Raw genomic sequence first — 15,023 nt, 5'->3', positions numbered from 1 at the left:
TGATGGTTCTGTCATTGACTTACAGTTTTGAGTTCTAATAAGCAGACAGTAAATCTTGGTTCAATAAGAATCTCCTTGCTTCAAGGATATTAAAGAAATGAATGAAATAACAATCCTGGCAAAGTCCTTTAAGTTACACACACACACACACACACACACATGAGACAAAAGAGTTTTGTGTGTGTGTGTGTGTGTGTGCTTAGTCATGTCTGACTCTTTGTGACCCTGTGGACTGTAGCCTGCCAGGCTCTTCTGTCCATGGAATTCTCTAGAATTCAAGAATACGGGAGTGGGTTGCCATTTCCTTCTCCAGGGGATATTCCCTACCCACTGCGTCTCTGCATTGGCAGGCAGATTCTTTCCTCCTAGCACCACTTGGGACATCGCTTCATATGTATACATAATGTCTTTTCCATTATCAAGTAAGATGAAGTGACAGAATCACTTGTAATTCCATGGCCTTTCAGTTCAGTTCAGTCACTCAGTAGTGTCCGACTCTTTGCAACCCCATGGACTGCAGCACGCCGGGCTTCCTTGTTCATCACCAACTCCCAAAGCTTGCTCAAACTCATGTTCATCGAGTCAGTGATGCCATCCAACCATCTCATCCTCCGTTGTCCCCTTCTCCTCCTGCCTCAGTCTTTACCAGCATCAGGGTCTTTTCCAGTGAGTCAGTTCTTTGCATCAAGTGGTCCAAGTATTGGAGTTTCAGCTTCAGCATCAGTCCTTCCAGTGAATATTCAGGACTGATTTCCTTCAGGATAGACTGGTTTGATCTCCTTGGAGTCCAAGGGACTCTCAAGAGTCTTTTCCAACACCGTAGTACAAAAGCATCAGTTCTTTAGCACTCAGCTTTCTTTATAGTCCAACTTTTACATCCATACATGACTACTGGAAAAACCATAGCTTTGACTAGACGGACCTTTGTCAGCAAAGTAATGTCTCTGCTTTTTAATATGCTGTCTAGGTTAGTCATAGCTTTTCTTCCAAGGAGCAAGCGTCTTTGAATTTCATGGCTGCAATCACCATCTGCAGTGATTCCCAAGAAAAGTCCATCACTGTTTCCATTGTTTCTCCATCTATTTGCCATGAAGTGATGGGACCAGATGCCATGATCTTCGTTTTTTGAGTGTTGAGTTTTAAGCCAGCTTTTTCACTCTCCTCTTTCACTTTCATCAAGAGGCTGTTTATTCCATCCTTAACAATATCATGTTAAGTCCATAATAATATGTGTTAACACATAACATCATGTGTGTGTGCGCACACACATAGAAACAGTATCATGTTAAGTCCATAATAATAATAATACCATGACCTTCATTCAGTCCTTAACAATGTCCTCATATAGATCTGCAAGTTAGGCTGGAGTTTTTTGTACCCTTGGAAGATAATTTAATGAAAGGCAAGTCTGAGCCAGTAATGCTGGCCTGCTTTGGAGATGACCAGGGTTTCGCTGTTTTCAATAACTAGCTGTGCTTTATACTGCATGTAGTGTGATTATCTAATGTTTTTAAGAATCAGTCATCCCAGAGTGAATAAAACTTTTCTGTGCCTTTTCATTTATTGTTGTTGTTTCATTGGTAAACACACACGTCAGACACACAAGTCATGTCTGATTCTTTGTGACCCCAAGTACTGTAGCCCACCAGGCTCCTCTGTCCATGGGATTTTCCAGGCTAGAATACTGGAGTGAGTTGCCATTTCCTTCTCCAGGGCATCTTCGTCACCCAGGGATTGAACCTGTGTCTCCTGGGAAAGCCCTTCTCATTTATAAATCTGCAGTATTTCTTCCTAGAGATTCGTTGAGCTCATTTCAAACCTATGACTGTTGTGATTTCTTGGGTCCAGTGACAAAATTTAAGTTCTGATTTTATGTACATATCTTTTGTAATTGTTAGTTTTGTGTTTGGATATATATTCAAAGTGGAATTAGATAAGTTAAAGTAAATTATTGATGAAGTAAATTCCTTATGCATTTTCATGTGTTTTTTTTTTTTCTTTTCAGTGATAGAAAACGGGCTAGAGAATTTATAGACTCTGATTTTTCAGAAAGGTGAGTATAAGTTTTAAGTAATTTGTTCAAGAGATTCTACTGCATAGAGAGGGGTTTAACACCCAGACTCTTAATAATGAGATGTTTTTCTTCATATAACTCTAAGTTTGTTAAGTTTCAACTGTTATTTCATTCCACATTGAGTATTCTGCTTCACTCATCATTGCATAAATGTGTTATGCAGTTTCAAAAGATACTGTTCTGTGGGTAGACGGGCTCTTGGCAGCATGCTGTTTAATGCATTCCCTCCTTTGGGGAGATGAAGTGTTCTGCTAACGTGACTATTCTTGATTACCTCAAAATACACAGATTTTAAAAACAAATTTTATTGAACACATTTAAAGATGGTGGTAAATCCTCACTTGTTTTTTTTTTAACCTTCCAGTTCTGTTGAGATATAATTAACATACAGCCCTGTATAAGTTTAAACAATAATTTGATTTGTTAATACATACATCATGAAGCAGCTATCACAGTAAGTTTAGTGAACCATCTCATATAGATATAAAATAAAAGAAGTAAGTAAAAACTTTTCTTGTGACAAGAACTCTTAAGATTTACTCTCTTAACGACTTTCATGTATAACATACAGGGCTTCCCACATGGTGCAGTTGGTAAAGAACCCACCTGCCAGTGTAGGAGACACACAAAATGAGGGTTTGATCCCTGGGTCAGGAAGGTCCCCTGGAGGAGGAAGTGGCCTCCCACTCCAATACTCTTACCTGGAAAATCCCATGGATTGAAGAACCTGGTGGGCTACAGTCCATGGGATCACTGAGAGTTGGACACGACTGAGTGCACATGCACACACACACATATAAAATACAGTAGTGTTAATTTGCCGTGTTGTACATTACATCTCGTTTCTTAAATAATACAAGTGTAGTATAATCTTTCCTTAGACTGTTAGGACAGTGATTCCCAGTTCTAGGTGTGCAGCAGAATCACGTTTGGTCTGTTGAATAAGCTATAATTGCTTACTAAATCAGAAACTCCAGGATTGAAAACTTATCACTTTAGGATCATTATAACTCAGTATTTCACCCAAGTCACTATACTAAGCATCATATTAATGTCACATTAAAATAAAATATAATCTCAGAAGCTATTTAGATAAAACCTTGCCAGCAACACTTTCTAGATTGATTCTGAGTTTTTTTAATTGCTTTTTTCCAACGATGTTTAATCTCCTCCTGTTAGGTCATCTGCTTTCAACACAGTTTTCTGTCTTTTCCAGTTTCTAGTTGCTACCTCTGATTTGCTGTACACTGAGAAACTACATGGCCAAATGCGTTAGAATCCCATCTAAAATAAAAGTGAAAGGGCCCCAAGTGAAGACCTTGAGGCTGTATTAAAAAATGTTTGTTTTCTTGCATGACACTAGTTCTGCTTTAGTTCCTTGGTGACCTTTGTTGTTGTTCTCAGATCTTAACTCCTTTGAACAGATAAAATCATATCTGAGAAGCTGCTGTATTACATAGAACTGTATGGTGAGATGGTCTTTCCTCTCCAATGGGAATTCATTTTTCCAGCTCATACTGTTTCTTCCTCATGTTTATACTGGGAAAAGGCAGCAGTACAACTTTTTAACCATGTGTTTGGCAGTGTGTACGGCCCTAAATGGAACTGTTCACTTGTTATGATTGACATCACCTGTGTATGCAAATAATACAAAAAAGCAAGATTATTTTTATTCTTCATAAGAGAAAAAACTCTAAAGATAGCATATAGAAGTGCCAGATTAGGTTTGTTGATATAGCCATTGACTTGACTTTGCTTTTCTGCATTTACTTCATTGGCCTTTCTTCCTAGTGCTTTCTGTCACTCTCTTTTTATTCTTTAATATAACTTTTCTGTATTGAATCCCCTCCCCCTCCCTAACCAAACCACCAGATTGACTACATGTGGTTTTCTTCTTGTGTTGTTGTTCTTACACATGTTCTTTTCCTCCAGATTAATGTGTTTTTCTATAATGCTGTAAAAAGTCTTGGGTTCCCTTTTCCCTAGTGCTAAGGTTCAAAAAGCCAGCTCTCAACCACAAACTAATCTTCTTAACTTCTTCCTTGTCTCTCTAGTGATTTAATATCTCTATAGTGATTAAATATAGTAAGTATTTTTGTTAGTGTTCCTTGGGGACATAGATTTATATACATAATACACATGCATACTCCCACATAGATGTATACTATATAAGGTTTTCGTCCTCATCTGACCACTTGGCAGTACAACTTGAAGTGTGTTTTACACAGCTCTTCCTTTGCTGAGCTCCTTTGCAAGACCAAGTCACTTTCTGAAGAAATGTTGTTCGTGGGTAAAGGATCCATTGAGGGATTCTCGTTAGTTTTTTCTTTGTGTTCTGATCCACTGAACTTCTTTGCAAAGAGGTTGTGGAAATTGCTTTGAAAGCCCCCTTTCTGGTCTCGCCTGGAGTTTTGATCCTGAAAGATGTTTGTTCCCTTTTGTCTTTTTTCGTTTGGACAGTCTGGTAGTGTCTTGCAAATGCATGTCTTCCAAATGGTATCCTATTTGAGAGTTCCCTTGAGGGAAGAAAGGCCCTGGGTGTTTGACAGGCAGCGGCAACAGCCTCTATATGTTTTACTTTATTCCTGTCTTAAAAGAATAGGATTTAGCACAGTGGTGTTCTTCTCTTCCTTTGTGCTCATGTACTCTTCATATATATATTTTTTATTCTGTTGGAATATAGTTAAAACTTTTATTTACAATAAACTAATACAATCTAAACTATAATAAGCTAATAATAAAAATCAATATAATTACTATCTGTACTGCTTTGATGATATTTATGAAGTTGTCTATTTATTCAACAAGTGTTTTGAATATCTGCTAAGTGTTGGTAAGTTCTAGGCATGGATGAGAATAATAAGCAAGATAGATAAGTCTCTACCCTTGGAGAGCTTGTATTTGGGGAGGGGGTGCAATAAAGAAGTAAGATAACTAGATTGTGATAGGTGGTATGCAAAAAACTAAGAAGGATGATTTGTAGATAATTGGAAGGATGGTGACTACCTTAGAAAGGTCTCTCTAAGGGGTGATGTTTGAATACAAGGAAGACAGGCTAGTTCCTTGAGGAGCTTGAGGTTCTAGGCATAGGGAATGGCAAATGCGGTGCTCCTAAGTGAGGAACCAGGTCGTGACACTCAGGGAAGCACCGTGGCTTGGAGATCACGAGCAAGTTAGAGAGACGTGAGATGAGGATGGGGAGGTGGATACAGGTCAGTGTATGAAAGGCCTTGTAGGTCATGGTAGAGAATTTGGTTTTTACTCTAAACAGGATTTTAAGCAGGGAAGTAATGTGATCTGATTTATACTGACTGCTGAGAGGGATCTGGACTCTAAGGAGATAAGAGCAAAAGTGGAGAAATCAGTTCGAAGGCAGGAGGCAGTGACCTGACTATGGAGATGGGGAAAAAATGGGTAAATTTTGGAATTTGGAAACAGAATTTATTGATGGATTGAATGAAGGAAAGAGAGAAATAAAGGATGACTTGATTTTTTGCAGTAAGAACTGGGTGAATACTGGTGCCATTAGCATTTAGGAATAGGTTTAGGAATAGGAATAGCTAGAAATAATAATAGGAATAGTTAGGAATAGGTTTGGGGAGGAATTGAGTTTTGTTCTGGACACATGAAGTTTGAGCGGTTTTTCAGTTTTCTATGTGATGTAGTATCAATTAGTGTATCAATAGCATCCTCAGCTTGGATGAGGCCAGCCCAGGCCTGGATGACATAATGCAAGGTGGAGAAAGTGAAGACCTGTAAATAATAAACATTTCTTTCCCATTTCCCCTCTCCCTCACACAGTGGATATAAATACACAGGAAAATGGGATTTGGGTTGGATTTTTTTTCCCCTAAATTATGTTACTAAATTACTTTGCTGATTTAAATATTCTGGTTAACTTACTTTAATGAGAAAGGAAGTTTTTATTGTGTATTGTATATAATCTCTTGTTTAAATGGGATACACTTATTAGTGTACACCTGGAATATACTGTTATACTACAGATTTTAGTTTTACATTACTTTTGTAAATATAAATTATTGTGGCAAAATATAAAAAGACAGTGATTGTTGATTCTAGTTAAGTGTCTGGAAAGATAAATACTCTTGGAAACAGTTCTTTTAAATACTTCAAATGAAATGTGAATATGAAATTATGAAGACTTCAAATAAAATAAAATATAACTTGCTTTTCAGACTGCTAGATTGGTAATTTTATTTTCTTAAATATTAAAAACATTTTAAATTTAGTAATTTGGTTTTATTTGACAAGGAATGCTTCCTACTGGTTCTTTTTTTTTTTTTTTAAGAGACTAATAGAGATGACAGTGTTTACAGCCTGTGACCAAATTTTCATGTTATTTGGAAAGAGGGTTTGGGTGGTTGAAAGAGCTCAGGTTTGAGAAAATATGTAAACTCTACTTTTTGAGATTTCGAGGGAATTCCCTGGTGGCCCAGCAGTTGGGGCTGTGTGCTCTCACTGTCAAGGGCCCAGGTATGATCTTTGGTTGGAAACTAAAATCTCAAAAGCTATACAGCACAGCCAAAAGTAAATAAATAAAACTGGCCCACTTAAAAAAAAATTTTTAGATAGGGAGCTTCCAGTTTGAGATGATGGATTGAATAACCATTTTTAATCTCCATTTCGTAAGATCCTATTGAAATTTTTTGTGTATTAAAAAAAAAGGAAATCTCTTAAATTGCCGTAAAACATGATAGAGATGTAGGTTTCTCCAAGGATTAGGAGATGAAGGCTGGTGTGGTTATAAAGATGACAAGTGAAAGTAGACAAACCCATGTCCCAAAATACGCATAGGAGAAGTCAGATAGGGAAATGGAAGCTTTTTTCACTTGCACTGACGTGGTGAGGTCCCAGGCCCAGAGTTGAGAGGTCTAAAAAGTGAGAATAAATTGGTGGGGGAAGGACTGCGGGCAATGAATTGACACCTATCCAAGGAGCACCTGGGCCAGTGGGACCTTCTCAGTCCTCCAGATGGCCTGTATCTACCACCCGTCTCCACACATAGAAATTACATGTTGTGGCGTAAATTATACTTCCTTCTTTTTTATATACAATAGAACATTGTATGGATATATCACATTTTTCCTGTATTTGTTCATTAATGATGGACATTTGAGTTGTTTCTCCATTTTGACTTCCCTTGTGGCTCAGACGGTAAAAGCATCTGCCTACAATGCAGGAGACCCAGGTTTGATCCTTGGGTTGGGAAGATCCCCTGAAGAAGGAAATGGCACCCCACTCCAGTAGTCTTGCCTGGAAAATCCCATGGACGGAGGAGCCTGGTAGGCTACAGTCCATGGGGTCGCAAAGAATTGGACACAACTGAGTGACTTCACTTTCACTTTCTATTTTGGCTGTTATAAATGCTGCTGTGAACACTTGTGAACAAATCAGTTCTCATTTCTCTTGAATATATACCTAGGAATAAAATTACCTATAGCAATTCTTTCTTTAGCTTTTTGAGTAACTGTCAGTATTTTCTAGAGTGGCTATACCTTTGTACATTCCCACCAACAAAAGTTATAATGTCTCCAGCTCCTTACCAACACTTCCTATCCATCTCTTTTTATTTTAGCCATCCTTGTGAATGTGAAGTATATCTCATTTTGGTTTTAATTTGCAGTTTCTAGTGGTTCATGTTGTTAAGCATTTTTTCAAGTGTTTATTGGCTGTTTGTATATCTTTTTATTTTCCTAGTACAAATATTTTATGAATAATTTCTGGCAGTTTCTAACCACTGGAGTATATTGCACAGTAAACCTCCTCATATTTTCCAGGAAGAAAAAAAAAACCCACTAAATTTGAATAGTAATGGCATCACCCACTGAATTAGGACAACTAAAATTTGCTTCAAGTATTTCTTTGCAGGAAGGGACACCACACTTTCACTCAGTTACGAGAAATGATTTTAGAGCCTGGAGATCTTTTGTGGGTTTTTGTTTTTTAAAATCATGCCATGAATTCACAGGGAGTGGATTCTGGCAGCTCCGGCTCCCTCCCATTGGTTTTCATAAAGTGCCTTTCTGGGTGGATCAGGCTGGTGCGTCAGTTGATCCCAAGTACCTTTTTCTTTGACTTTTTTTTTTTTTCTCATCATTTTCCTTCACATGTTTCTGGAAGCTCTCTCGACTTTTAGAGTGCTTAATTTGCTCCATGTGTACAATTATTCTTTGGGCAGGCATCTTGCCCTTAACTTGTTAGTTTGTTTACAACGATGCCAACGACATGCTGGATGACATTGTAGACTCTTCCCAGTGTTGCCATGGTAGCATTTGTGGGGAATCGCTTTGTGAACACTGCCCATTCCTTTGATGTCTACAGTGTCATGTTTTCTTGTAGATTCTCATGTTTGTGGCCAAAGGAACAACGCTGTGTTTTCCAAAAAGCCTAGAGAACATAGAGCAGGTGCCTTTCGTCTTTCCTTTTATGTTGGTCATTTTGGCAAATTGCTAGAAGATGGCATTCCAGCTTAAAGGAAGGCTGAATATCTCTTTGAAGAACTCTATTGAGATATTTTGGTTTGTTGGTGGTGGTGCTGGTTTTGCTATTGAGTCATAAGAATTCTTTCCGGGTTATGGATAACAAGACTGTTGTCAGATACATGGTTTGCAAAGAAGTTCTCCTGATCTCTGGATTGATTTTTCACCCACAGGAAGCACAGAACTTTAAAAATTTGACTGTGTTTATCTTGTTTATATTTTCTTGTGGTCCTTATGTTTTTGGTATCATATCTTACTTTAAGAATTGCCAAATCCCAAGATCACAAAGACTTATGCCAGTATTTTCTTTTAACAGTTTTATGGGTTTTGCTCTTACATTTAGATCTTTGACCCATTTTGAGTTAATTTTTGTAGCATGTGACATTTTAAAGTTTATTTGTTTAATATAACCCAAAAGCATATAGAAGATCTGTGAAAATGTAGACATTTATTTTTATAACATTTTTTCAACCATTTAAAATTTTAAAATAAGCCTGGTTTTAAGTTTATTATTTTAAATTATTAGCTAAATTTTAAAAGTACACTCTGTATTATTTTGTTCTTAACCCTTATTTTGTGATGGGGAATCAAGCATTCCTGAACTATTTTTGTCAAGAAAAGGCACATCTTCTCTGAATGTGGTAGCAGTAATAGTAAGCCAGATGTGACAATGAAAGTAATTTAAAGAATGAAGAACAAGAAAGTTTGTTTTGCTCAGAAGCATGATCCCTTGTGTATTGAGTTTGGCTTTTTGGAAATAATTAATTAACAAAATGCTGAAACTTCAGCATCTTATATTATAGATACATAAAAGCCATCAAACATAAAAGACAACAAATATAAATTCAAAACCAAAACAACAAAAAACCACTAAGAAAATAAATTAATAAATTCACAACATACAAACAAACAAAAAAACACTGAGAAAATACATTATTGTGCGTCTATCACCACCATCCATCTCCAGAACTTTTCCACCATTCCCTACTAGAAACCCGTACCTATTAAGCAACATCTCTTCACTCTCTCCTCTTGCAGTCTCTGATAACCATAGTTTTACTTTCTGTCTCTATAAATTTGATAATTCTAGGTAGCTCATATAAAAGAAATCATATGATATTTATCCTTTGTGTCTGACTTATTTCACTTACCATGTTCTCAGAGCTTATTCATATTGTAACATCTATCAGAATTTCATTTTTCTAAAAGCTGAATAGTATTCTATTCTGTGCATATACCACATTTTCTGTTTATTCATTCATCTGTTGATGGACATTTAGGTTTTCACCATTTGACTATTGTGAATGTTGCTGGTATGAGTGTGGGTGTACAAACATCTATTTGAGTCTCCTACTTGAAATTTCTTTGGATATACACCCTGAAGTGGAATTGCTGGATCATATGGTGATTACATGCTTCATTTTTGTGGAACCACCGTAGTACTTTCTGTAGTGACTGTCCCACTTTACATTCCCACCGGTGGTGCATGAAGGGTCCAGTTTTTCCATGTCCTCCCAGTGCTTATTGGCTGGGTTTTCTGTTTGTTTGTTTGTTTTGTTTAATTAAAGTCATCCTAATGAATGATATCTCATTGTGGTTTTGTTCTGCATTTCCCTAATGATTAGTGATATTGAACATCTCTTCATGTACTTATTGGCCATTTGTATATCTTCTGAAGAAATGTCTACTCAAGTCTTTTGTCCATTTTGAATTGAGATGTTTGTTGTTGTTGTTGTTGTTAAGTTCTTCATCTAGCCTTTAACTTGTAAAGTTCTTTTACTGGAGGCATTGTACACTTTAACTTTGAAAAAAGTGGTTTACAGATTTGGTTGTAGGACCAAGTCCCCTATCTGTGTACTGCAGGTATTAGCTATTCTAAATTCTGTTGAATTTGATGTAAATGTTGATTGATTTTGGCATAATGATCCACCAGCCTTCCAAAGATGAGGCTTCATTTCTTGGTTCAGCCACTGTTGAGTTGTATCCTTCGGTTTTGTATTGCTTATGAAATTCATTTAGTGTGATAATCTGTAGGTCCATCCATGTTGCTGCAGATGTCATCATTTCATTTTTTTTTTATGTCTAGTTATATTCTGTGAGAGATTATGAGAGCCTGAACTAGGGTCATGGAAAGAGAGAGAAGACTTGAATTCAAGAGCTCTTTAAGACAAGACTTAGTTAGATTACATTTGATAGAATTTGATTAGATAGAAAGGAGAATTAGGATGAATCTGTTGTTTGTGTTTCAGGCAGTTGGATGAATGCTGTCACTCATGTAGATGAGAACTGCAGTAGGATCAGAAGTTACGTATTGGCATGTTGAGTTCCCTGTTGTATTTTTAATATGGTATTGTGATGTATAAGGGAGAAGGCAATGGCACCCCACTCCAGTACTCTTGCCTGGAAAATCCCATGGACAGAGGAGCCTGGTGGGCTGCAGTCCATGGGGTCGCTAAGAGTCGGACATGACTGAGCGACTTCACTTTCACTTTTCACTTTCACTTTTCACTTTCACTTTTCACTTTCGTGCACTGGAGAAGGAAATGGCAACCCACTCCAGTGTTCTTGCCTGGAGAATCCCAGGGACAGGGGAGCCTGGTGGGCTGCCGTCTATGGGGTCGCACAGAGTCGGACACGACTGAAGCGGCTTAGCAGTAGCAGCAGCAGTGATGTATAAGGACCCCTACCAAGGAGCACATTGATATTTCCAGTTCAAATTTTATTAAACTTCTTCTCTATTATATCTCAATTTTCTTTTTTCCATATCAAGAATCCTGATTTTTAAGGACATTGAGGATGAAAAGGACGATAGAATTAGTGTATGTGGTAATTACTCATTGACTTTATCTCATATTACATGCTTAATAGTCCCAAATAATAATAATAATAATAATGTAACCTAATCTAATGTGATTGTGCATACTAAGTTGCTTCACTTGTGTCCTGCTCTTTGCAACGATATGGACAGTAGCCTGCCAGGCTCCTCTGATCATGGGATTCTCCAGGCAAGAGTACTAGAGTGGGTTGCCATGTCCTCCTCCAAGGTATCTTCCTGATTCTCAGGGTATCTTCCTGACCAGGGTTTGAACCCTCATCTCTTAAGTTTTCTGCATTGGCAGACAGGTTCTTTACCAGTACCAGGGCTTCCCATATGGCTCAGCCGATAAAGAGTCCACCTCCGCCTGCAGTGCGCGAGACCTGGGTTCGATCCCTGGATTGGGAAGATCCCTTGGAGAAGGAAAAGGCTACCACTCCAGTATTCTGGCCTGGAGAATTACATGGACTGTATAGTCCATGGGGTCACAAAGAGTCAGACATGACTGAGTGACTTTCACTCACTCACCTGTGAAGCACTGAAAACATTAAAAAATTTTCTGTGTATGTTCTGTCCATTCTTTTCTCATTTTTCTAATAATCATAGATAATAGTCCTACAGTCTTGAAGCATACACCTATTTATACACTATACTGTATGCCTTTTAGCTCTCACTTAATCTTAACTTCTACAGTTAACTATAGGTAAATTTCTCACAAGACCTTTATGTCGATGTTTCTCTAATCATTTTGACTGTCTGAGTCAGTTTTGCTAAACATAAAAATTTTTGGCTCATACTTTCTTTCAGTTTCTTAAATGTCTTAATTTTCTTCTAGTGTAACAGCTTGCTCTTGGAAAATCTGATACTCTTTTTTTTTTTTTTCCCTAAATGTCTAAATAATTTTTTTTCTTTGAAATCCAGTAACTTTACTAGAATCTTTTGGGCTTTGTCATTCTGGGTTGATATAGTCTCTTTTCTTCTTTTATTTCATAAATATTTTCTTGACTTAACAGCACTTAGTATTTATTCTGTTCCCTTGCCTTGATTTCCTTCTTCAGAAACCCTTATTGTCCATATATTCTTTGCCTACCTTCAATGTTTTTCACTTGCTCTTGAGTATCAGTAGTGGGAGTCACATGGGCTAGATTGTTGCAACCTCCTCAGTCTTTATGTCAGCCTCTTGCACTCAGCTGGTATTGAAGAGGGCAAAACTTCTCATTTCAACTGCTGCTCTCAAATTGTCCTGTTCTTTCTAACAAGTTCTTGTTAGTTCCATTAAATGCCACTCCATTGAGTATTTATTTTTCTACCAACACAGACACTACTGTGTAAGCCTTTGGCCCCAGTTTGTAATCTGGGGTTGGTTGAAGATACCTCGTCAGCTAGTTTTGTTGTAAATGTTATCAAGGGTTCAGGTTTTGCTATTTACTTGCTCTGTTTTTTTTTTTTTTTCCTTTTAAAAATAATTTTTATTGAAGTATAGTGGCTTTACAATGTTGTGTTAGTTCCTACTGTACAGCAAGTGAATCAGCTATGTGTATACATTTATCTCCTCTTTTTTGGGTTTCCTTCCCATTTAGCATTTTTTTTTTTCATTTATTTTTATTAGTTGGAGGCTAATTACTTTACAATATTGTAGTGGTTTTTGCCATACATTGACATGAATCAGCCAGGGATTTACATATGTTCCCCATCCTGATCCCCACTCCCACCTCCCTCCCCATCCCATCCCTCTGGGTCATCCCAGTGCACCAGCCCCGAGCACTTGTCTCATGCATCCAACCTGGACTGGCGATCTGTTTCACACTTGATAATATACATGTTTCAATGCTGTTCTCTCAGATCATCCCACCCTTGCCTTCTCCCATAGAGTCCAGGAGTCTGTTCTATACATCTGTGTCTCTTTTTCTGTCTTACATATAGGGTTATCATTACCATCTTTCTAAATTCCACATATATGCATTGGTATACTGTATTGGTGTTTATCTTTCTGGCTTACTTCACGCTGTATGATGGGCTCCAGTTTCATCCATCTCATTAGGACTGGTTCAAATGAATTCTTTTTAATGGCTGAGTAACATTCCATGGTGTATATGTACCACAGCTTCCTTATCCATTCGTCTGCTGATGGGCGTCTAGGTTGCTTCCATGTCCTGGCTATTATAAACAGTGCTGCGATGAACATTGGGGTGCACGTGTCTCTTTCAGATCTGGTTTCCTCGGTGTGTATGCCCAGGAGTGGGATTGCTGGGTCATATGGCAGTTCTATTTCCAGTTTCTTAAGGAATCTCCACACAGTTCTCCATAGCGGCTGTACTAGTTTGCATTCCCACCAACAGTGTAAGAGGGTTCCTTTTCTCCACACCCTCTCCAGCATTTATTGCTTGTAGACTTTTGGATAGCTCCTTGCTCTGTTTTTATATGGGGATTTGGAGAGTTTGAGAACTATGCTGCTGTTGCTGTCTTTCCACACTCTCCTGTATGGGTATATGTGTGTGTGTGTTTACAGTCTATATGAATCAGAATTTAAATAAATTGTTAAGTCTTTTATAATCTGTAGATTTTCCCTCTGTATTTTCCTCACTTTTTCCCTTCCAAATTATTAATTGAAGAAACCACATTAATCCTGAAGAAGGATTCTAAAGATTTTGCTTACTGCATCTCTCTTTTTTTAAATTAATTGATTGATTTTTGGCTGCTGCTGGGCTTCAGTAGTTGCAGCTCACAGGCTCAGTAGTTAAGGCACACAGGGCCAGCCACTCTGAGGCATGTGGGATCTTCCCTTCCCAGAGATAGAACCCATGTCCCCTGCGTTGGCAGGCAGACTCTCAACCCCTGGACCACCAGGGAAGTCCCATAGCATCTCTTTAGTATAGTTTAACATGTTCTTCTGTCTTCAGTGTTTCCTTTAAACTGGTAGGTGGATCTTGTGTCTTGATCATATTCAGGTTCCATGATAGGTTGTACACTTGAAAAACAAACAACTGAATGGGACAGGTCAAGGAAAGCGAATAATACAGGATCAGAAGCACTGAAGTGAGAAGCTCCAATTGCAAAGTTGACATTGAAAACCAGGCAAATCCATAGAAACAGAAAGTAAAACAGTGGTTGCCAAGGGCTTGAGGACAGGGGGATGGGGAGTGACTGTTCATGTGGACAGAATTTGTTTTTAAGGTAGAAAAATTAGGTTATGGTGATGGTTGCATAACTCCTGAACAAAACCACTGAATTTTATACTTGAAAAGATGAAGTTTATGGTGTGTGAATTGTATTTCAGTAAAGCTGTTACCTTGAAAAAGGAAGTTAGATTTGAAAAGGAAGAGAGGGTTGCCTAATCTCTGGGACTGAGAAGAACTGGGTGCAGGTGCTGCTGGGTTTATAAGTGGCCTCTCACACTGGCTGTAGACTTATGTATTATTCTCCTGTCTACTGAATATACCCATTTGGATATTCTATAGGCATGTCAAACTCAACCTCATTGCTACCCGATAGAATGTAATACAAGCCACATGTGAGTTTTAATTTTCCAACAGTCAGTTTATAAAAAGTAAACTGGAATGTTCTTTATCTTTCTGGCTTACTTCACTCTGTATAATGGGCTCCAGTTTCATCCATCTCATTAGAACTGATTCAA

At 37.8% G+C, this 15,023-nt stretch overlaps 1 protein-coding gene across 11 annotated transcripts in view; it reads left to right on the top strand.

Annotated features, from left to right (window-relative positions):
* The window catches only part of TFDP2 (transcription factor Dp-2), a 191,486-nt gene that overhangs the window by 143,608 nt on the left and 32,855 nt on the right, over positions 1–15,023 (top strand). For all 11 annotated transcript variants that reach the window (XM_061167749.1, XM_061167746.1, XM_061167745.1 and 8 more), the window contains one exon: positions 2,006–2,053. In XM_061167749.1, the coding sequence (XP_061023732.1) occupies positions 2,006–2,053 (48 nt within the window). The remainder of the gene's footprint in view (positions 1–2,005; positions 2,054–15,023) is intronic.

The sequence above is a fragment of the Dama dama genome, chromosome 19, assembly GCF_033118175.1.
Source record: "Dama dama isolate Ldn47 chromosome 19, ASM3311817v1, whole genome shotgun sequence".
In the NCBI taxonomy this organism is placed as follows: domain Eukaryota; kingdom Metazoa; phylum Chordata; class Mammalia; order Artiodactyla; family Cervidae; genus Dama; species Dama dama.
The sequence above is the reverse complement of the archived record's forward strand: the minus strand, read 5'-3'. Positions and strand labels throughout refer to the sequence as shown.